This window comes from Saimiri boliviensis, chromosome 13 (assembly GCF_048565385.1).
Source record: "Saimiri boliviensis isolate mSaiBol1 chromosome 13, mSaiBol1.pri, whole genome shotgun sequence".
NCBI classification, from domain to species: domain Eukaryota; kingdom Metazoa; phylum Chordata; class Mammalia; order Primates; family Cebidae; genus Saimiri; species Saimiri boliviensis.
In genome coordinates this window covers 3003786-3027317 of record NC_133461.1, presented here as the reverse complement: position 1 = coordinate 3027317, position 23532 = coordinate 3003786, and the positions used below count along the sequence as shown (strand labels likewise).

The 23532-nt window shown below is 49.0% G+C and overlaps 1 protein-coding gene across 2 annotated transcripts in view; it reads right to left on the bottom strand.

Annotated features, from left to right (window-relative positions):
* MBP (myelin basic protein) overlaps positions 1-23532 on the bottom strand; it is a 141971-nt gene that overhangs the window by 60832 nt on the left and 57607 nt on the right. For both annotated transcript variants that reach the window (XM_003925981.4, XM_010336716.3), the window contains exon 3: positions 13345-13432. In XM_003925981.4, coding sequence (XP_003926030.1) covers positions 13345-13432 — 88 coding nt within the window. The remainder of the gene's footprint in view (positions 1-13344; positions 13433-23532) is intronic.

Here is a 23532-nt window from a genome sequence, read left to right as displayed (position 1 = left end):
GCTCATTACAACCTCTGCCTCCTGGGTTCAACTGATTCTTCTGTCTCAGCCTCTTGAGGATTACAGGGGCCTGACACCACATCTGGCTACTTTTTTTATTTTTAGTTGAGATGGGGTTTCACCATGTTGGTCAGGCTGGTCTGGAACTCCTTGGCCCTTCACAGTGCTGGGGTTACAGGCGTGAGCCACCGTGCCTAGCCCATCTCTGGAAGTTCTATCATCTCCATTTTACAGATGGAAAAGCTGAGGATCAAAGAGGGCACATTTGCCGGGCGTGGTGGCTCACGCCTGTCATCCCAGCACTTTGGGAGGCCGAGGCGGGTGGATCACGAGGTCAAGAGATCGAGACCATCCTGGTCAACCTGGTGAAACCCCGTCTCTACTAAAAATACAAAAAATTAACTGGGCATGGTGGCTCATGCCTATAATCCCAGCTACTCAGGAGGCTGAGGCAGGAGAATTGCCTGAACCCAGGAGGCGGAGGTTGCGGTGAGCCGAGATTGCGCCATTGCACTCCAGCCTGGGTAACAAGAGCGAAACTCTGTCTCAAACAAACAAACAAACAAACAAACAAAAAAACATTTAATACACATGGATTAAGCATCAGGGTTGGGATTTGAACCCGGGTTAAGAATAATCTCTGTGAGGGCAGGGTTTTTAATCAGTTTTGTTCACTGTCGTACTCCTGTGTGACACTGATTTTTGGGGCATAAAAATTGTTCACTAAGTGTTTGTAGAATAAGTTTTATTTCAAACTAATAAAAAGCTTTGATGTATGATGAGGATGCAACCTGTGGTGAGAACATGCTCATAGCTGGGTCTTTTTCACACCCTAACAAAGAAAAGGCTCACTTTACATTCTGTTTCTTTTGAAATTCCTATCAGTGGAGAGTCCAAAGCTATCTGGGGTCGCTGCAATGGGACCTGGACGACTTGCCTCACTGGTTTGGGAGGAGCATTTTGCCTATTTGCACGTCATGCTCAGATTTATTATTAGGAAAAGAGTAAGTGCCATCATACAATCCTGTCATTACAGAGCATCATTTTTGGTCACATGTGGATTTTATTTACTCATCTTTACATATGGATAATGATCATTTTATTTTTTTATTTTCATTTTTTGTTCTTCAGATGGAGTCTCGCTCTGTGGCCCAGGCTGGAGTGCGGTGGGCAGCCTTGGCTCTCTGCAACCTCCGCACCCCAGATTCAAGTGATTCTTCTGCCTCAGCTTTCTGAGTAGCTGGGATCACAAGTACCCACCACCATGCCTGGCTAATTTTCTTATTTTTAGTAGAGATGGGGTCTTGCCGTGTTGGCCAGGCTGGTCTTGAACTCTGGACCTCAAGTGATCTGCCTGCCTCAGCCTCCCAAAGTGCTGGCATTACAGGCGTGAGCCAGTGCATTCAGGTTGAATGATCATTTTAAACTCTCAAAACAAAGAGCACTTTTGTAACCATGGAAACAAGTTCTATTTTAATTTTTTGCAAAGTGTAGAGTTTGTCGTTGCTGATGTTCTTGGTAGAATGTCAACAGCAAGAACAAAAATTACAAGTTTTCATTGAGTAATGCTATTCCAAATTCCTGTTTGTCTTTTGACTTTAAGAAATCAATGTCTAAAAGTCATGACTGTTCTATGGAAGCATTTCCAGACTTGCTCGGTTTGGAGACACGTTTGGGAAAGCACAGTCTTCTGCGGACCGAGACGCTCACTGGAGAAACGCAGCCTCAAAAGCAGATGCCAAAACTGAATATTTTAAAGTAATTTTTGGAGAGAAACTAAAGCTCTGAAACACAAAATAGCTTGCTATTTATATTTTAAATGTCAGGTTATATGCTTTTTTCCCCCATACAAATTTTGCCGAAGTCTGTGGCTTGCCACAGTATTATTCCTGTTTACCAGGGTCATTCCTTCTTCATTGCCATAACTGAGCTGTGTACCTCGGGGGTACTACTGACTAAAATGTTCTATTTATTTACTTATTATTATTTTTGAGACGGAGTATTGCTCTGTCACCCAGGCTGGAGTGCAATGGCGTGATCTCGGCTCACTGCAACCTCCGCCTCCCGGATTCAAGTGATTCTCTTGCCTCAGCTTCCTGAATAGCTGGAATTACAAGGGCATGGCACCACACCCACCTAAGTTTCGTATTTTGAGTAGAGATGGGGTTTCACCATGCTGGTTGGGCTGATCTCGAACTTTTGATCTCAAGTGATCTGCCCGCCTTGGACTCCCAACGTGCTGGGATTATAGGTGTGAGTCACTGCGCCTGGCCTCAATCTTAATTGAAGTGGGCAAGAATGACTGAGGATTTGACAGCACCCCTGGACACAATCAGGCAGACCCCTCTGTACCGAAAGAGCCACCACTGGATCCGCCAGTTGAGAAACACTGGAAATAACACCCACGGTCAAGCTGTGTCAATGTTCCTCCTCATCATTTTTACAAAAAAAAAAAAAAAAAAAAAAAAAAAAGAGGTAATATTTTGCTCTACCATACCAGGGAAATTCTTAGGAGATTTCACCCTTTTCATCTTACTGAAATTATTAAAGCCCATTTTTCTTTAGGAACAGGCAAGCGAGGGCCTGCAGGGAACCTGCCATGAAGACGTTCACTGCGCTCGTCCGCTGGGCGCGGGAGCCGAGCCTGTGCACGGTCCGGCTCCTCCTATCGGTGCGCTTCCCCCCACCCTGCACCTGTACAACCTCTGCACAACAGTCCCTGGATCTCGAGTGCAAGGGTCTGGGTGACTGCCACCAATGGGGCTGCAGGTGGTACTGTGTGTGTGTCTCTGTGTGTGTGGGGGTGAATATGCAAGTGTGTGCAAAGGTTGAGTGTATGACGGCGAGTGTGTGCATGAGTGTGCATGAGTATGTGTGTGTGAGTGTGAAATCTCATTTCACTGTAGTTGAAAGTTTCTTGCTTTGAGAAAGATGGACAACATTTTCACTATAAAAATTTCCCTAGAGTACGGAAAAGCATTTTAGAAGTAATTGTTATGTTCGTTTTTTTTTGTTTCTTTTGAGATGGAGTCTCACTCTGAGAGTGAAGTGCCCAGGCTGGAGTGCAACGGTGCAATCTCAGCTCACTGCAGCCTCCGCCTCCCGGGTTCAAACAATTCTCCTGCCTCAGACTCCTGAGTAGTTGGGATTACAGGCAAGCACACCATGCCTGGCTAATGTTGTATTTTTAGTAGAGATGGGGTTTCACCCTATTGGTCAGGCTGGTCTTGAACTCCTGACCTCAGGTGATCCTTCTGCCTTGGCCTCCCAAAGTGCTGGGATTACAGGTGTGAGCCACTGCACCCAGCCCATTACCTTAGTATTAAGGAGCATGTCTTAATCACCTCAGGGCAAGCCCCCTGCCACTCTCTCCCCCACCTCGGGCAAATTATTATAGTATCAAGTTCTAGTCATGGGGACCATATTAATTATAATATTTGTTTTGGGTATTTTTGGTTATTTATGAATATTCCAAAAAAAAGAAATGGAACATGAAGACATAATTTAGTAATTTTAATAAAAAGATTTAGTAACGGCAACCTTTAAGTAAAATAACAGGTAAGATTCTACTATCCAGATGGGGTCCTCCCGTCAGAGAAGGAAGGGGAGAAGGAGAGCTTCTTGGGTAAGTTTTAATCAGAGCCTCAATTTTATTATGTCAATTTTATTATGGTGGAAAATGACTGTATTGCAGCCTTGAAATAAAAATGGTCCAGATACAAAAAGTCAACCTCATGAAACGTTGCCATTTCACTCTGCCTAAACTACAGCGCGTTCCTTACGTTCCGCTTGTCGGTGAACGATGCGAACATCTCTCAATTGCTTTGTGCCCCTCTAATGAGAACATTAAGTCTCCTTAAATGGTGACATCCATTGTTTATTTAAAAATCTACCCACCACTGTCGGCCTGGCTCAGACAGTGAATTAACAGGTCAACAGTTAAGGAGGAGTTGCCCAACAGAGCCTTCCTGGGGCTGCTTCTGGGTCTCTGGACGGGGCTCCTCCCAAGGGGGCCGATGTCAGGGGCTAACGGCCTCTGCGGCAACGATACCAAAACTGAGACCCAGGGCAGACCTGGGGCTGGAGCCAGGACCCGGCTTTCACGGAACTCTTTACTCACTAAGAAGAGTTGAGGGTTCGTCCACGTGGAAGGAGAGCTTAGGAATAATAATCACTAACAGCTTATCTTTCCTGACACATCAATGTAACACCTTCTGGGGGGAAGAAGAAAAGCTGGGATTACCATGGAAGGCAGTGGTGTGACAGGGACAGGGTCGGTCTGACGCGTGAGGGCCAGACGCAGGGACTGACTCAGGTGCGACTTGCTCATCCTGCATGTCACGGGGTGCTGAATTTTCCTTTTTTTTTTTTTTTTTTTAAATACCCTGTTTCTTCACCTTACACAATGTTGATGCTAAAATGTTCTTGGTGGAAGTGAGGCCCAGCTCCTGAAGGACTCATCTGAGAAACTCAGGGACATGCCCTTCTCTCACGGGAAAAAGTGGGGGGAAAAAGGCATCTTAAAGAAAAGATTAAGGTGAACCCGTGTGGCACCACGGGAAGAAGAGGAGGAGGCTGGAGAAGGCCCACGAGTGCCAGCTGCCTGCCTGAGACTGTGCCCTCTGAGCCGGAGTCTTCCTCCCACATGCCTGAGTCCCCCGACCAGGAACGGGGCAAGGAGCAGCGGCGATCCGACAGCCACACGCCCGAGCCCCGAGTTCCAACCACGAATCCAGGCTGTGAGGTGGAAGTCACAGATGGCAACTTGTACTCATGGAAACCAAATAGAGGAGCTTTCACGTCGGGACCCAAGACCCGACCGTGATCAGCAGCATCCCGACCGGGGGGCAAGACAATGGCGTCTCTGGACGGGGCACCCATCAGCAGGAACCCCTTTGTCTGAGCCCCCGGGTCCTGAGCTGGATGCATGGCCACCCCACTGGCCAGAGCCCATCACAGCTGCTATTTGTGCGACTGTCAGGTTTGTATCCCCTCTTTGTTCTGGGAGTCTGTCAGCTGTCCCATTGTGCCTCTGGTGACCCTAAGTGACTCTCAGCAGTGCCTGTTTATTTTTGAAGGCCAGAATCGCTTAGGGGTAAGTGCACAGGAAACAAACTTGAAGTGAATGCGGCTGTGACTGATGAGTGTTTGTGCTCACTGTATAGCCCGGCACGCTCCGAGGACCTACTGAGCAGCGTCCCCAACCCACCCAGCCGCCCACCGGAACGACCCCCCACAGGAACAGGGCCACCATCCTTGCCTTGGGACATGTGACTCCCGACGGGAAGTACCCTACTCACCCAGCAACACAGGGCCTGAGTCCTCTAGCCTCTACTCTCCAGTCAGCAGGGGCCCCTGCCCGGGGGGCCTTCAGGGGCACTGTCCCTGTGGGCACTGTGCCCTTCCCATCCTAACCTGCTCCCTCCTGCGGAGCCACTGGAAAGGCTTTGGGGCACACGGGTGTGAGCCATGCTAGGTCTCAGCTGCTGGCCCTGGATCATTTGAAAGAGGGGTGCTTTTGGTTTCCTACTAAAAGGAAGGCCCCCAAAGCAGCCAGCCAATGCTGTGTCCCCTTGATAGGCCAGCGTGGCTATCCCAGGAGCAGAGAGGGGAACAGCACAGGCTCATGTGTCTCCAGGGAGCGCAACACTAGATAGCTTATTGTTGGTAGCCCTGGCTGAGGGTGGCCGCACCTGCAGTGACCCGACTGCTTCCCACTTCCCTGCACCTGTCTTCATGGTGGCCGCTTCAGGGGAGGGGCAGGTAGGGACCCACTGCAGGTGCAGCCGAGGGGCACTCAGAAGCTGGACATCTGCACGCTCAGCTTGGCCGGGACCGAGCTCTGTCCTCAGCCCCCGCAGCCAAGGTGCATAAGCCAGCACGGCCCATGACAGGGGCTGGCTGTGGCTTCAGAGTCTCACCCTGATTTCAAAGAACAAAGGCAACTCGGGAGTTCCAGGGGCATTTTGTCAGTTGGAGCAGCATTTCTATAGCATGCACCCCACATGCTACGTGCATGCCTCGCAAAGCGCACACAGGCACTCTTACACACACACACTCTGACACAAGAGTCACTTGCTAAGCTGTAGCACTGGGCCAGCATTCCTTACAGGGAGGAGTTCAGGCCTCAGGCACACTGTCTGCTGGCACCTTATGTGGAACCCTGCCATGTGCAAACCAAGTCTTTGAGATAGGAGAGGAGAGGGCAGCAAGGACGAGGGGTGTCCCACCTGTCACTCAGTCATCCAGCAAATACTGACGAAGCCCCTCCCCTGAGCCGAGCCTGCGTCTAGGTGCTGGGATATCTGAGTGAACAAACAGCCAGATGTCCCTGCCTTCACGGGGCTCACTTTCCATCCAGGATGGGGGCTCAGACAATAAGCAACATAGGGAGTGTGACAGAGGTGACCGTACCGCCCCGCTCTGCGTCCTTCGTCCCCAGGGGCCTCTCCTCCAGGTGGGGCCGCATGATGCTTCTGGCCAACAGAACTCAGTGGACATGATGACTGCCCCTCAGCCTGGCCCTCGGGCGCTTGGCCCTTGGGCTCTCCTCCCGGTCCCTCCCTGCCCTGCCCTCCGATGGTGGAGGCTCTACGTGGAAGCCACGGGGCTCTTCCAGGTGCACTGGAGGGAAAGCCGCCTGGCCCTCGCTGAGCTGAGACGTGAGTGGACATCACCTCGAGCCTCTGAGATTTAGGAGTTCCGCTGGCAGGCCCGCAGAGCCCACCTGTGCTGACACAGTCGCACTTCTAAGTGGGAGATGTCACCGAGAAGGGACGCGGAGCGAAGAGCTCACCTCTGGATATCTGGGCAGGAGACTGAAGGAGGGGGGCAGAGCCTGCGCTCCAGCCACACCCAGGAGGGAGGGGCCACAGGAGGTGCCTTTGGAGGGGCCCTCGGGGAACAGGTGGGCTTTGAGCAGGAGCCGGGCACGCAGCAGCTTGCTTGCAGGGATAACAGACAGGGACAGATCAGGATGGAGGGAGGGACCCACTCAGTAACCCAGGTGGGCAGAGAAGGGCCTGCCCTTGGTGCTGGGAGCGGTCCTTGCTATGCATGGGAGCTTGCCTGGGTCCTTGGCACAATCAGCCATCAGTGCTCTCAACAAAGACACAGAAACAGCACCTCATTTTGTGCCTGGATAAGGGGAAAGCTCAAGTTCAATTCCTGTTAGGGGCGGGGAGGCATCGCCATGCGCACAGCCCTCACTTCTCCTGCTCTGCTACTATGTTCTCTAGATGATTATTTCCTATTATTGGGAAAATCAGCTTTGGAGCAGAAAGCCCAGAGGAGAAGGCGAGGGACTCGCACATACACACACATTTAAATGACAACATTCTATGGAATTCAATATCGTATAAGTATGCGAACCAAGAGAAGTCATAATGAGTTTGCTTTGGGAGGTCGGGAGTTGGGAGAAGAGAGCCTTCGGGGTGGGCGCATTGCGGGTGGAGACCTGGGATCGGCCGCGCCGCCTCCGCTGCTGGGCCCTGCGTGTGTGCGCCGCATTTTGTGGCAGAGAAAACAGCAGGCAGCCTGGCTGCAACTGCAACATGGCCTCCGTGTGGGAGCAGCAGGGTCAGCAAAACCCAGTGGCAGGAAGGAGCTGAGCCGAGCTGGTGCCACAGTGTCCTGCCCTGGGAGGCAGTGGCTTGATACTAATTGATAAAATACCCAGAGTAGAGGACACATTATCATCAACCTCTAGAACCCTTGTACTCAGAGCCCAGCCCCTGACCTGGGAGATGCCGGGGTGCTGCCCCCGCCTGGCCCAGCGTCCCTCCTGCCATCTTCCCTGGCTGCCGGGAAAGATCAACTGTGCGGAGAAAGGGCTCCTCTCCTCTTCTCTCCTTCCTTCCTTCTCTCGCTCTCACTCTCGCTCTCGCAATCTTGTTCTCTACTAATAACTGCTTTTCACATCTGCTTCTATCTTTCAGAGTATAACTTCCATTCTTCCTTTAAATAAGGTGGTTTTGCTTCTGTTCTGTTTTCAGCTAAAGCAAACTACAATCAGGAAGCCCTCATTACAGACACTGAGGTCAGGACAAGGAAAGTTCATTCACATGGAGGACTTCAGCCCCACTGGAAATGTCTTTCCCAGCACACTTGGCGACCTGTGACCTTGCAAACCCAGATATTCCCAGAAACTCAGCGCTTCTAGAAGTCTGGCTGGAATAATTAGGGTTTTAGAGCAGCTGCTGGAATGTTGGAAAGGCTGAGCGTGCTGCGCTCCGCTCACCGCGTGGACGAGGGCGGGCAGCACCTGCGTGCGTCTGCGCCAGCACACGGCAGCAAGGCCCCTGTGTCCGGGGCTGGGTCTGCAGAGGCTTTGGGGAAGACACCATGGCTGCCTCTTGTACCTGGCCTGGTGTCCACGCGGCTCACAGGGCCTGCGCTATAAAAGTACCTTGAGGTCATTGACTACCGTGTGACTCTTCACCTGTGATAAGAATTTAAGCAGGAAAAATTCTTAGCATTTGTTAAAGCTCTGTATCCTTCAAAAAATGTCTGCAGTCTTCTCTCTGAAAATATTAGCCAAAGACTACTGGCAGGAGATGGGAGAGTCTCGTGTGCACATGGATTAACTTGTTTATTACTCACAGGCCCTTTATGATTACCCTGCTTACATATGGGAAGCCAAGACACAAAAGGGGGAGTTCACTGCCAAAAGCACACGGCTGAAGGCGGTGGGGCTCTGCCACCTGCTGTGTAAAGTGAGCGACGTCAGGCTGGCTGGGGTCCCCTTGCACTTGGCCGCTGGGCAGCTCAGAGCCAAACGTGTGGCCCTCTGCAGTCACTGTTCCACAGCTGATGTGTCTATAGTCTCACTTCACGTCATCTAGACTTCTCCATTTTATTTATATTTTACTGTTTCCTGGCGTTTTCTCCTACCATCAACTAACTCAAGCTTTATAAAGAAGAGCAAAACACGCGCGCACACACACACACACACGAATATAGGTGCTTAAATGTTTCTGGGATGAACATTTTAAAAATAGACATTAAACACCGATAATTCTATCTCCATTGTCTGAGCAATGTAGTGAACGTTTTCCTCATGACTCTTCACCGGGTTTTGCCCTTACGTGCTGTACACACAGGCCTTGGCCCCATGAGGTGGACACAGTGAACACAGACGCAGGATGGTGATGTTTTCACGCGTGACGCCGAGTGCACCTGCTTCCAGCCCCGCCTTTGAGATGCCCGTCCCAGCTCAGAAGAACCACGCTCAGTTCCGGGGGCAGCAGCGCCCTCTTTTGGCCACTCCTCTCCTTCCTTAGTATAATTTAGGGAGACTGAAAAGTTCCCTCACCTCAGCTGAACTGCCTGCCTGTAGTTTAGCCCCATGATTGGCCAACTCCAGCAGGAGGAGAGGTGGAGACTGACTTCTGCCCCGTTCCCGCCTGGTTTCTAAGGAGGAGGACGGGGTGTACACTGCCTGTGGGTGTGTGGGTCAGAAAACGCTTAGCAGCAACTGGTCTACCGCAAAATGACCTGCTGTTTCCCCAGAGCGCTGACAACACCCGGTTCTCTAGGCTGTCGTGCCTGAAATGTTTTCTTCCTCCTTTTGTAACTAGGCAAAACAGTCTTAAGCATAACCACAAAGCTGTCAAAAAAAAAAATTACAGAAGGTATCTGAAAGTGTGCTCTAACGAGTTATTTGCTCAGATTGAAAACAATCCTTTGGTGGGATTTTTAGCAGGCGATGGAGGGCAAATAAAACTTCAAAGTGCACTGCTATGAAAATGGTTGGCTCTGGCCTTCACGAAGATGAGCAGGAAGGCTGCCTGGTTTTTAGCTGTCGGTCTGTGGTTTTGAGCACTCAGTGTGTGAACCGTAGTGATGGCATCTGTGCCGGAGTCAGCTCCTGGCACGAACTTCTACTCAACATGCCAATCCAGTCTTCACTCAGGGGGCACCCTCTTACCAGACATGGTTGCCTTTTGACATTCACAGAGACCTCAGGTATGGGTGTCCTGCAGAGGTGGTCAGCTAAGGATTATGGCTTTCTGCACCTGAAGCACATTCCTTGCTCATTCTTCTTATGCATGGATGAAACAGTTACCCAGAACCGAGCATGGATGACTAGTACTCACGGGATATCAAGAGTGATTTCCTAACATACTTATGGGACTTAGTGTCCTGTCAAGGAAATACCCTTTTCGTAAAGTGGGAGGGAGCTGCTGCTCTCATTTAGAGTAACTTAGTACATTATATTTTAAAAAGAAATTGCATATATGTCCTCAAGGTTTACAGTCAAGACTAACAGCCAAGGTTACTTTAGTTGCTTTTCCTTCAGCACTCTGCACGTTTCGAGTAGAGTTCTGCGTGTTCCAGCAAAGGATCGAGAATGGGAAGTTATTAAGGTCAAAAGCAAACGCCCCACAGCTCAACAGGCCCCTCCAGGTCGGCATCACTTGAGATTGTTGCTCACAAATTGAGGAGTACAGAGGCCTCCCGGGCCAGCCTCCCCCACAGTCAGATGAAATGAGGACACCTCAGACCGCAAGCTCCTCCCACTTCCCCCTTTGTTCTGACTCAACCTGAATCAGCCATCAGCTGCAAAGGCCTGAAGGTGACTCTTGGGGATCTGCTTCCTCATCACACTCACGGGTGGAGAGGCTTGGAATGTGAGAGCTAAGCTCATTCAGCAGTATGTGTGCCTTGTCTGGCATCCGACGACCTGGGTACATCTCAGTAAACACGACAGGCAGAAGGACTGCTCTTCCTATCAAAAGACAAACCAAGTTTGTGAAATGATGGACATCATCTGCATTTCCATCACTTCCAGTAGCGTTCACATTCAACCCTAAATAATAACTCTCCAAACTGAATACCTCTCCAAAAAGGTTAAGGAGGGCTGCGTTTGGAAGGGCTTCAGGAATTATGTCATCTTCATAGTGTACCAAAAGGGCTGACTGTAGAAGAACTTTTTATGTTATATTGTATGTATGCTGTATATATACCTACACATATGTGTGTGTGTGTGTGTGTGTGTGTGTTTGTGAGCATGCACACGTGTGCTAGATGATAACGGAACTGCTGCCATGGTTACTAATAATTTTCAAGGCAACTAGCAAGGGGGAATAATGACAAAGAGGATGCTTGCTTTAAAAAAATCAGTAGGCTTAGCCAAAATAATTTTAGAACTCACTTTTATTTATGTGTAAAACCTAAAATTGGACATTTGTCTTCATGCTTTTCTATTATGTCTTTATACATGTAGCTGAAATATATGAGTAAAGAGATCATCTAAAGGAATTTTTATTCTAGGCTTTTAGAGGCAGATTTATTCTTAAAATCATCAAGGCTGGGACATCTCCTTCAAACGCACAGCTTATCTATTCTAGGAAACCCTCAGTGTTCTGCAGAGTGCACGCTGCTGCTCCTAGTCACAGACGCAGCTGCCTTCAACTCCTGCTTCTTCTTCCTCTGCCACTAAGGATGGAAACCCTACTTCCTAAAGGCAGTGGGTTATGCTGGGGCATGCCTCCAAGAAAATTCCCATAGAGATCATCAGGAGGTACACAGAAACGAGCGGAGCTCCGAATCCTTTCTGCCCTTGCCGGTCTCATTTCTAGTCAAGGAGTCCTCATTTCTTTCAGCCTCTGGGCCTTTGGGTTATGTTGATTTTCATGGACACTTAAGATACTGAAATGGTGGGCATCACCACATCTACTTTATGTATGCTCTGTCAAGAAGGATGGAATTATAGAAAAGAAAGGACTTTTGAAAAACAGCAAGTTAATCAGGAACAACAACAACAACAAAAATTGGCATAATTACCTTGCCTAACAAGTGAAGCATAAAGGCCTTTCCATAAATAAGCAAAGACCAGGCTAGGGAATGTGGCCAGGAAGCCTGTTTACCTTGCGTGTCGTCTGAAACCTGCAGGCTGGGCTGATCTTGGGGAAAGGGATGCGTATTTCAGCAGCCAGAAAATCACTCCTTTTTCCTGCGACCTACAGTGAGTCCTCAGGATTTGAGCAGATTTCACACCACCCCTTTTTCTCTCTGCTTTAGGAATACATGGAGAAAATCAGAGAGCTGTGCACAGCAGAACAGACCTGCTCTGAGTGTCTTCAGAGCCCTGCGGTCTTCAGCAAGTCACTGACCCTCAGTGTCAGGATGGGAAAGGCATCCATGTCAACATCAGATGAGCACACGGTCGCTCACTCACAGGGGAAGCAGAAGCAAAGATGAATGCTGAGATTGCGTCTCAGTTCATCTTCTGTTGCCATAACAGAATATCTGAGGCTGGGTAATTGATAAAGAAAACAGATGTGTTCCTTATAGTTCTTGAGGCTGAGAAGTCCCAAGGCATGGCACTGATATCTGCTTAGCTTCTGGCAAGTGTGTCCTGACGTGGGGGTGGCACTGTATGGTGACACAGAGTGAGAGCTGGCTCAGGCCTCTCTTCTCTCCTTCAAGCCATGGTCTCATCAGGGGCCCCACCCCAAGGCCCCAGTGACTCGGTCTCAAAGGCCCACGTCCAATTAACATAGAAATTTAAGGATTAAGTTTCCGACACACGAAATTGGGGGACACATTCAAACCATAAAAATACGTAAAGGCAATTTATAGTCAATAAGGCAATACAAAAAAGTAAACTTTTGCAGACAACAGTTATTTCCCGACGCCCTCTGCGTCACTCTGCGGTCAAGATAAACACCACAGCATCGAGGCTTTGCTGTAATCTCACTTCCTCATTAGTTATTTTTTACGAGCACTGCTGGGCTTCCCGGTGCTCACATAGGGCTGCACAAACAGATGATCAGAGAAGCAGAATACAGTGAGGCAAAGCTGGGAAAGGCAGAGTGTCTGTGTGCAACAAGGCACGTAAGCAGAAACAAAACCGACGGGAAGGGACTGCAGGGGCGGAGGCGGGGCTGTATCTGCCACATATCTACACAGCCTACATTTTCTTTTTTAGACAGGCTCTTTCTCTGTCACCCAGGCTGGAGTTCAGTGGTGCAATCACAGCTCACTGCAGCCTTGACCTCCTAAGCCCAAGTGATCCTCTTACCTCAGCCTCCCAAGCATGTGGGAACACAGGTGCATGCCACCACACCTGCCTAACTTATTTATTTTTTGTAAACCACAAGATCTCATATGTTGCCTAGGCTGGCCGTGAGCTCCTGGGCTCAAGCAATCCTCTTACACAGACCCCATGAAGTCTGGGATTATAGGTGTGAGCCAATGAACAGAGCCTCTATGTTTTTAGGAACAAGAACAAGTCTGTGATTACCCATGCAATTGGAAAAACAAAGGCTTCCCTGAGCGAGAGTGCAGGTGTACGCTGTCACCATGTGGTGCCACGTTTCCAACGTCTGTGTCACCTACCAAACACTTCGTTGTCCTCTGAGTTTGTCGGCGAAAGTTCACCCAGCTTTCTCTTTTTTTCAGATTCTCCTCTGTTCGTCTCACCATTCTGGAAAAAGAAAACACAACAAACCCCTTTCTTAAGATAAACTGTTTTATCAACAAAATAACTGTAATGAATTTGTCTCTATAAATTTTTTATCGGATCATCAATTTCACGTCTGTTTGCCAGATAGAATACAGAGCTTTGGTTCAGAGGTGGGTTTCCTGCACAAGATTCTGAATTCTAGCTTATTTTCTCTGCCTAAACACCTAAGCACTTTCTTGACTCAGTTGATATAATTTTATACAAAAATAGTGGAATATCAACCTAGGTAAAATAAATTAGCTACACCCCATCCTATTTATTCCAGGGGTGAGCCCACAGTCACTGCTTTAGACTCTAAGTGACACTGTGAGGCAGAGCTGACACCAGGCCTTACTTCTCCAGTTACACCTTTGCTACTAGCTGGAACCAGTCAGGACCACTTTGATGGGAGATCGAGCCCTTTTGGGGGCAGAAAATGAAGCCGGTGTTGGGAGGCACCTTTGTATTCCAGGGGAGGGAAGCAGCCGCTGTGGAACGGCCCCTCTACTCCTTTGGGAATCTGCGGCCTCGGAGTTTCCTCCCCGTCTTCGGGGCCTCCCGTTGCCTGTTGCTGGTGCCCGAATTTTAGTGTGAGCTTGTTTTTTTGAGTTTCATATGTTCAGGACACAGTTCGATCACCAGTGCAGAGACAAGATACGGTTCAGCTTCTTTATATTTTTGTGATATCAATTCTACTCGACTATTTTGAAATGTCACGCTTGCACGTCACACGATTAAAATGCTCTGGAAAGTGCACAGTGGCCATATGCTGAAACCCCGGGGTCTCCTGGATGCTGCCTTCTCTTTGGGAGACAGCCGGCATTTCCAGCTTCTTCCAGACTCTGCACAATCGTCTGTGCACCTTCAGACAATTACACATGCATATCCTTTTCCCTCGGCTTTGTCTTCACATACGTGGCATCTCACTGTGGATGATGCCCTCCTTGCTTCTGCCTGGGAACGAGGGTTCCCGGAGGCGGCCTCCTGTCGGCAGCGCAGAGCTGCCCACAGAGCCCGCGAGCACTTCCGTCACTGCTCACACCTCTCCAGGCTCCAGCACCAGCACTCAGCTTGTTCACATTTCTGTCTTTCGATCCTAACCACGTTGCCCGAATTCCTGCTCACTTCTCAGAATGCACATGGGCAGGGAGCATTTCTGGAGGAGGACTGAGTCACACTGGGCTTTCACTGGGCGGGTGTCCGTGCTGCGGGCAGCAGCGCTGGTCCTGTGCCACTCAACAGCAGCACAGGGGGCTGCTTCTCTCCCACCCCAGTCTCCGCACTTGACTTTGTACCAGTTTTTCACACCAATCTCTCATTTCCGAGGAGCCTTTAACCCAGGACCGTAAGATGCGCATAGTTTCAATTTTACATAGTCTCCAGCCCTTCTGGGCAGAGGGGCCCAGCACAGCCATTAAGCCACATGAGATCTGAAGTCTGATTCAGACGGAGTGTGACGCACTGATGTGCTGCAGTGTTTGCGTTCCCGGAGAGAACCCAGCCCTCTGAGCTCACATCAGCCAGGGTCCTGCAGTCCTGCTCCTAGTCACTGAGAGCCCTCTTATGTGTGTGTGTGCGTGCGTGTGTGTGTGCGTGTGTGTGTGTGTATCAGGGTCTTCATTCCTACCCCTGGGCAGATGGGAGGGGATGGGTGGGCGACGTCCCCACCAACCAATGCGTACACCATTATCTCCACAAGTCAATGCTGTCTAGTGTGATGAACATACTAAAAACACAGGGGTTACTGAAGTCACAACATTGAGGAGGGAGGAAGTTGCCTTTACGGCGTGAAATAAAATTGTGAAGAGGGCACCGGTTTGGGCGGAGTCCGTGCACTGGGCCCAGCGGACGCCCCCAGTATGAAGTACGGCACCAAGCCCAAGCGAGGATCTCTATCTGACCTCCCGAGAAACCAGGAGAGAGAACAGCCCAATTTCCAAGCAGGCTGGGTTTAGCCTGGATGCTGAGGAAGTCCCGTCTGCTCTAACCTTTGCAGGGGAGTCACTTTGGAACCACCCACCCATCCGCCCTCATTCTGTTGTGTGTCTGCTTTCCTCAGTCTGTTTAGAAACCAGCCTCCTCTGCTCGGCTCATCGGAGCGCTCATTCTGTTTTGTAGAAAGAGGTGTTGCCGGATTCTAGAATGACAAGTAACGGCCAATGAAGGCTTCTAAGTTTGTTGTAACTTTGTCTCCACCTGCCAGGCTTCTGCTGCGGATGACTGGTGTAGAAACCCATGCGCTGCGTTCCAGACCTGGAGTCACAGAGTTCCAGGAGACTGTTATTACTAAGTAATGAAATGCAGAGGATGTTCCAACTCGCTGAGAATGGAGGAAATACAGAGCAAAACACACGTGAGATTTCAATGCAGCAAAGTAGGAAAAAACTGACTCCCAGCATTGCTAGAGATGGAGAGGGACAGGAAGTTTTCTGGGACTGGAATAAACACTCTCAGCCTCTTGGAGCCTCTCCTCGGGGCCTCTGACCTCACCACCCATGGCTTCCAGGCTCCCAGCCGCCTGTGACCTTCCACGGATTTTCATGTGTCTCTATTACAGAAACTCACGGAACAGCCCATTGGTTTGTCCACCTCCCTGTGATGCTGTGAATTCCCTGAGAACAAGAGCCATGCCTTACACACCCTCTTACCCCTCACACCTGGCACAGTGCCTGGCACCCAGCGACTGCTTTTGAAACACAGTTAAAGTGGATCATTTCTGTTTCAGCAGAGGGAGCCAAAGACAGCTGACTATGTACACTTTTCCTATCTATCCAGTTAATTTTAGAAGACAGTAAAACTTAAAAAAGAAATAATTTCCCGGTAGTCTTTCCTCAGCTACGGATCCATGTCATATGTTTTTTACATCTAGCTTCTATGCTAATATAAAGTTATATTCTTCACTAATTACAAAACACTAAGCATTAAGAACTAATTAAATACGATTCAGCTGCCGTTGCTACTGATCGTAGCTGCATTTTCTTCATGCTAATGTTTCTCCAAGAGGGACAGCGCCAGGACCCGTTGCATCTTCCAGTCGGCGTGGGCAGCCCTTCCTGCGGTGGGTAGCACAATGCTGTGTCTTAGAAATGAGGTGGTTCGGATGCAGAGGGCAAGCTGATATTTAAAGCACATCACTTTGCTTTAAGTGCGTGGAGGGGATAACCCAGCGGCAGCGACCCTGCGTCCACTTCCCAGGCTGGTTTAGAGGGCAGGGGCAGCGTAAGTGTGAGGAGGAATTTTGTGTCCCGTGTGCCAGCCTGTGCCCACGTCGGTCCCTTGGTGATGGTGCATCCGCTCTGTTCATCCGTCACATCAAATTGGCCACAGGTGTACCCTGAATAGGGACAGCAGACGGGACTCCAAATCCTCCCTTTTCTCTCCCTTCTCAACTCAACTCTCTGATGTTTAAACATCTCCAGGTCATACAGGGGCGCGGGTTGTGCGCAGAAAGTACACACTGGCCTGGGAAATTTCGGGACTAATTTCTACTCAAATAAAAGGCTTGTTTCTGAGACCTGATATTGCTATTTGAAAAATATAAAATATTCCCTTATGATGAACATATTTCCTGTAAGCCAAACGTCTACTAGGAAAACAAACACCGGAGGTGATGTGTCTAAAGTGATGTGATTTTCGTGATGAGAAAACAAGCGCTTCCTGCAGACAGGGTGTAGATTTTTGAGAGAGGCGGGTCCTGGCCGTTCAGGCCCTCTGTGCCTCATTGCCCAAGTGAGTCCAAATCCGAGTCCAAATGGATTCTGTGACTGCAGGTGTCAACAGGCATTTCAAGCCATGATGGCTCCTTCATACGTTTGTAGCAACCTTCTTACGTATGTGGGAGCTGACCTAAGTAAGAACCTATTTCCTATCCGTAACAATTTTGGAAGGTGTGTGGGAATTTGCTCCAGAAGCCCCAGGAAGTGGGCACATTCCCCTGCATTGCAAGGAGCGCCAACAGCTCGGGACGTCACCACGCACGGTGAAGATGACAGAGAAAAAAGTCTATTTTTTGGAACAAAGGAAATGATAGCCTCCTAATCTATTATAAACCAGTAATCAGTCTCATTTTCTCTGTGAGTAAAAACACAGAAACCAAAAACCTCTACCCGGCCCTGACTTCTAACCCCTTCAGGGGCAAGCTTTCCCTGGGGGTCAGCATGGCCCTGCACAGGGACCTGGGGCAGGCCAGGGAAGGGGCAGGTGAATGCTATACTATAGTAATACCTTGAATATACTATAATACCTTGAATATGCCCCTCCTAAAGCAGGACCCCATGTCTCATATTCTAACTCAATTATAACTTAGTTTTAAATAACCATCTCAACCAAACCTCTGCCAATTCAACTTTTAAGGCCCCGAATCCCCAGAATTCCACCCTCTCCAGCCACCCGGAGCACAATTCAGTGGTCTTCATCAGAACTGAGCGGAGAAGCAAAGGAGAGCATGGTGTCAAACCTCCCAAAGCCAGTCACAGCCGAGACGCCAGCGGGCGGAATCCGGGCTGTTTTTTTTTTTTTTTAAGACAGGGTTTCACCATGTTGGTCAGGCTGGTTTTGAACTCCCGACCTCAGGTGATCCGCCCGCCTTGGCCTCCAAAGTGCTTGGATTACAGGCACAAGCCACCACGCCCGGCCGTGGGTTGGTTTTGAGGACCCGGCTCAGCTGCTCGTTCCTGCATAGCCAGAGCGTCCAGTCACGTCTGTAAGATCTCCTACTTGGAACGGCTATTCACATAGGTGCCCATGCGTGGCACACATGCACGCACACACTGAAGTGAAAATACTCTTATAATCAGCCTTACATTTTTAAAAGATTGATGGTCTGGAGGTGGCAATTTCAGGAGGAATGGTCCAGAGGTAAGTTTCTACAAAGGCCGTGGGAGAGGAAAACCCTTGCTTCATCTTGTTACAAACATTATCGAGTGTATTTCTCCAAGTCCCAATTCACACTAGAAACTACTTATCCGGAGAGGAAAGGGTTGAAGCACGTTACAAAGTGACTTTCACCTGCAAAACCAGTCGTATGCTATACTCAGAGTCAGGGTCTGCCACAGGCTGCTTTCATTCAAAACATGTAAGAATTGATTTTGAGAATTCTGCAATCCCTTAAGAAATCCTGCCTTTCGAGAGATGTCCTAAGCGTGTGCAGCCCATCTTATTCGTTGTGCTGTTCTGTTCTGTTCTGTTTTGTTTTACGCTTTCAACAGCCTGAAGCCACGGTTTTTAGTTTCTGTCTCTAGTGATAACCAGAAAAAAGGATGAGGAAGGAGCTTTACTGGCCCAACCAGAAACAGAAACTAAGAACCCATGACCGTATTTTCTCCTTGGACACTCTGAGTCTTGGGCAGAGAATCGCTGGCATGGAAGCAGGTAAAACTCTTGTCTGGTTCTGTGTCCTCAGTACCTTGCCATTCCCACACCTGCTTGCAAGAAACACTGCCCAGGAGCGGAGCATACAGAGGAAAATAAGGCAGTATTTTAATAAGCCAAATCAGGCGCTTCGAAGCTAGAAGAGCAAGCCCAGAATGTCAGATGGCGACTGTCCAGTCAAATATGCTGGGCCAAGCCCCATCCGTCACACGGGAGAGTGTCAGTGATGTAGGAAATTCACCATGCTTATTTTTTCTGAGATGCCCTAGAAGAAAAATTACACGGTGATTCATATTTTAAAAATTCCTAGGATGTTTAACAAGAGAAGTTACCACTGTCTTCCCCCTTCCTTAAAGCAATGTTCTTCCTGAATCGTATACTTGACTGACCTTATTTAAAAAGGAAAAGAAAAAAAGAGGCTCAGCTGAAACTTCCTATGATGTCACCGGCGACACAGTCATATGCGGCACCCACGTGCCAGCTGCTGGGCTGGGCCTGTAGAGGCTGACCTCCTGCTGGCGGGCATACCCCCGCCCCCTGCCCTGTCTCCCCTGGCCTCCTGCCTCAGGATTCTCATCTCATTTCTATGCACAGATCTCAGCATGGCCTGTTGTTCTCACAGCACCACACAGATTTTGAGCCTGAGGTCCTTTTGGAGGGGATGCTACTGAAAGGCAGGTATTTCTTTAAGTTTTCTTTACCTTCTGCCAGATTCCCTGCTGTAGTCAGATCTAATCCACCCAGATGTTTGCAGAAAATAGTTTGGGGGCATCAGGATCTGCAACACAGGAATGTCGTAGCAAAATCATGATTCGCATGACAGCCAAGACTTCAGGCTCTCAGAAGCTGGTTGCTGGGGTCACTGGGAAGGTAATGAAGTTTTCTGTACCTCTGTTTGCTCAGCGTTAAAACGAACATTATAATCATACTTTGTGGTTGTTGTGAAGAGCATTCACTATGTGGAAACTGCTTTTTGCAGAAGCACACAAGGCCATTGAATACGCGGATCTGTAGCAGCTTAGCTTCGCGCTGTTACCAGAATAAGCCCTTATTTTTTTCTCAGAACCGTCACAGCCCGCTTCTCAGGGGCTCTGGCCCAGGACCCCCGGTGTGGCAGCAGAAACAGGTGATTGTGCATCAGCAGGGTGCAGAGCCGTCCCTAGCACAGTTACTCAAGAGAGATCGTAAGCGAGTCAGGCTCCCCCGCCTAATTGCCCCATGAGGACAATGGTCCCCGTCTTGCGACATCATCATGGGGACTGCAAATGTGCACGTTTCTCTGGAGGAAAACTCACTTTGAGGACACCTGGCCTGTTCTGCCACCGTCAGCAGTGGCCAGCCGTCCCTGCCTGCAGCAACACGTTCTTCCTGCATCTTCGCCACCGCCATTGCCCCTCCTTAAGATTTCTCTCCAGTTAATCCACATCAGAGATTTCTAGGATTTCTAATGAAACTTTAGTTGACAATGAATACTTCCAAATGCTTTTTTAGAATCCAGAATCTGTTCACAAATTTCATTTCCAGTCCCAGAAAGTCAAAGATATCAGGTAGAGGTAAACTGGCTTATTTTTCAACTTACATATTTTTGCTCTTTAAATTTTTATAAATATTTCATATGTATATGTAATATATATACAAGACTAGATTATAAAAGGAATTTCAGCATTATCTAGTTTTATAAAGAGGATCAACACTAGGTTTATATTAAGAACAGTGGCACATCTGAGATTTTATCTACTTGAAAGCTATGTTCAGTGGATGCTCACGAAGGAATGAAATTCCTGGGTCAGAGACAACAGGCAGGTTATTATTCATAGCAGTACGGACGTTTCACCATTTGGGCATGGGCTCCCTAACACCCAATTCACACAGAAGCCACGGGAAGGGGCCCAGGTGGCTGCCTGCACACAGTGGGCTGAGTGGCAGGAGAGGAAGCCCCACTTTGGAAACCTGGATCCTTTATAATTGTCAGTAGCTACGCCAGTGCCCTGCTCTAGAGGAAGACACTGTATCTCCCAAGACCTGTATTTTGCTCCAGATACACACTCACTATCTTCCCAAGCTGTTCATTATATAAACATCCTGGAAAAAATAGTCTATAATAAGGGTGGATCCCGTCTGGCTTGCAGGACATGCAGACCCCTGGAAGATTATCTCCCACAACTAGTTATATAAGAGGTGACCTACTGAAAACTAACAAGTACTCTTCAGCTGGCTCGATGGGTGTATCTCCTGCCTTCCATCCAGTTCACACTCAAACCCAACTTCACACATTTTATTCTCAAGCTAAAAGATCACCATGATATCTGCTACTTTCCTTATAGGAAACAAAATGTTACAGACTTTCACAATTAGTGACTTTAGAGACCAGCCCAAGCACTCATCTTACCACTAAGACTGACTAGGTGAGGCTCACCTGTGCACAAGTACAGGGTATTTAGCTCAGAGATGACACGAAACCCTTGGGCAAATGCACAGAAAGGGTTGCTTCTGATCTGGACAGAGATCTGAGGACTTTGCAGCCCCCCAGTCTGGGGGTCCTTGGAGGTATACGGTGCCCACGTGGGGTCACTGATTTTTCTGTTTCTCCCACCTTTGTGCATGGTTGCTTCTGGAAAGGGCCATGAGGCTTGTGCGGACAGTAGAGTCAGAAGACGATGTGTTCAGTGAGCCGTGGCCTCAAGGGAAACGGACAGGTTTTCTAAGCTGGCTTCTCCAAGGCAGTCAGAGACTGCAGGGCTGAGGTCCTATGTATCATAGTTTTTTAAATTTTGAGACAGAGTTTCGTTCTTGTTACCCAGGCTGGAGTGCAATGGCGCGATCTCGGCTCACCACAACCTCTGTCTCCTGGGTTCAAGCAATTCTCCTGCCTCAGCCTCCAGAGTAGCTGGGACTACAGGCGCGCACACCATGCCCAGCTAATTTTTGTATTTTTAGTAGAGACGGGGTTTCACCATGTTGACCAGGATGGTCTCGATCTCTTGACCTCGTGATCCACCCGCCTCAGTTTTGTAGAATTCTTTCTCTTCGGTCAACAAGACTATAGGCCTATGATATGGAGAGGCCACAAGGCTTTGGCCTCAAGCTACACGGAGCGCTGGGCCTCAGTGTCTGGCCCCCATCCGGGGTGGGGGAAGGAAAGGGAATCCAGGCACAGCCGCGGGTGGGGGTGGGATGGAACCTAAACCCATGATTTCATGGGAAATCAATACCCAGGCAGAACCTGCATTCCTCAGCCTCAGTTCTGTGCGGAATGGCTTCTAATTGCGTGAGTGCCAGAGCACCGCTGGCAATGCCTACATGGGTTGTGCAGGGCCAGTAAGAAACATGCGTGTAAACATCACAGCAGCTAAAGAGAAACCTGCAGATGTAACTTGTAATTCACCTGTGATAATTTTACCAGATCGTGTTTAGATGATCCACAAGTTCTAGGTAATACTATCTTGATTAAGAAATAAACTGTGGGTGTTTAAAGAGGATACTGCAGGTAAAACAAACCTGTAAATATAGGAACAGACTATCTGACAGAGCTTGTAAGATCTCGATCCCCTTCTCCACGATCCAGAATGGCAGAGAAAGGGTCTTCTCTCACGGCAGGTGGGATTGCTCAAGTATCTACTCTCCTGCCCTTTTTGTCTGGAAGGTTCTCCAAGGGATGGAATAACTTTCTGCAGATGTGGTTTCTGCCTCAAATAGGGCCCACTTATTAATTACTTTGGAGCAATTTGCACAAACCATTAAACTACGTTTTTGTTATAGCTAACGTTAAAACGGAATTGATAAGAGAAAACACTCGTAGTCCTTTTAAAAGGATGATGAAATATCTAATAAATGTAGCCTTCCATCAAAACGTCCACCACTGGGCTAGAGGATGTCTGGCACCTCCAGACCGCAGCGAGGTGGGTCCCCTCCTCCAGGAGCAGTGGGCTGATGGGCACTGCAGCCCCCAGAGTCGGTGAGAGAGTTGGGTTGAGGGTGTAGCCAGGTGATTTTGATACGCAAGCCCCTCTCTGAGCATAGCAGAGAGAAGAAAACTTTTTTTAATATCATTTTGAAGCCTGCGTGAACTAATCTTGAATGCCCACATGGAGGAGCTCTGTTTAACGTCCTCGGAATGGGAGCTTTTCAGTGCACGGGAGCCAGTCACCCATAAAAACGTGCACACTGCGCTAACGGCACTTCCTACACAGAACAGTATTACAGTCCGACGAAGGAGAGGAGGCGTAGAGCGGAAGTGAGATTAGGCGTCCTATATTAGGCTGCAAATTGTGCGGTGAACATTATCCTGAGGCCCATGCCGGTCTCCGGGCACCGTTGGCCTCTGGAGGCAACGGGCATAGAATGCTGATCTGAATATCAAACCTTGATGCATATGGAGGGTTCAATTAAATTTACACTGACCTTCACAATCTTTCCAACTTGGATTTGAATACATCGAAATCGAAGAGCACTGTGAGTGTGCGTTGTGGAACAGCAGTGACGGTTTGTGCTGTTCAGCTGACAGCCTCTGACTCAGAATCGACCGCGTGCCTCAGTGTGAGGGATGAAAGAGGGCTGCCTGGGTTTGGACACTTGTCCCATGGAAACGTCAGCCCATTTCCCTTGCCTGGAACTGGACTGGCCCTGGTAGTCCTGCCAACACGGCAGGATGGGTTTGGCACCGTGCTGGCACTTGGCCTGACCTTGACGAGGACTGGCCACTTCCACTGTGG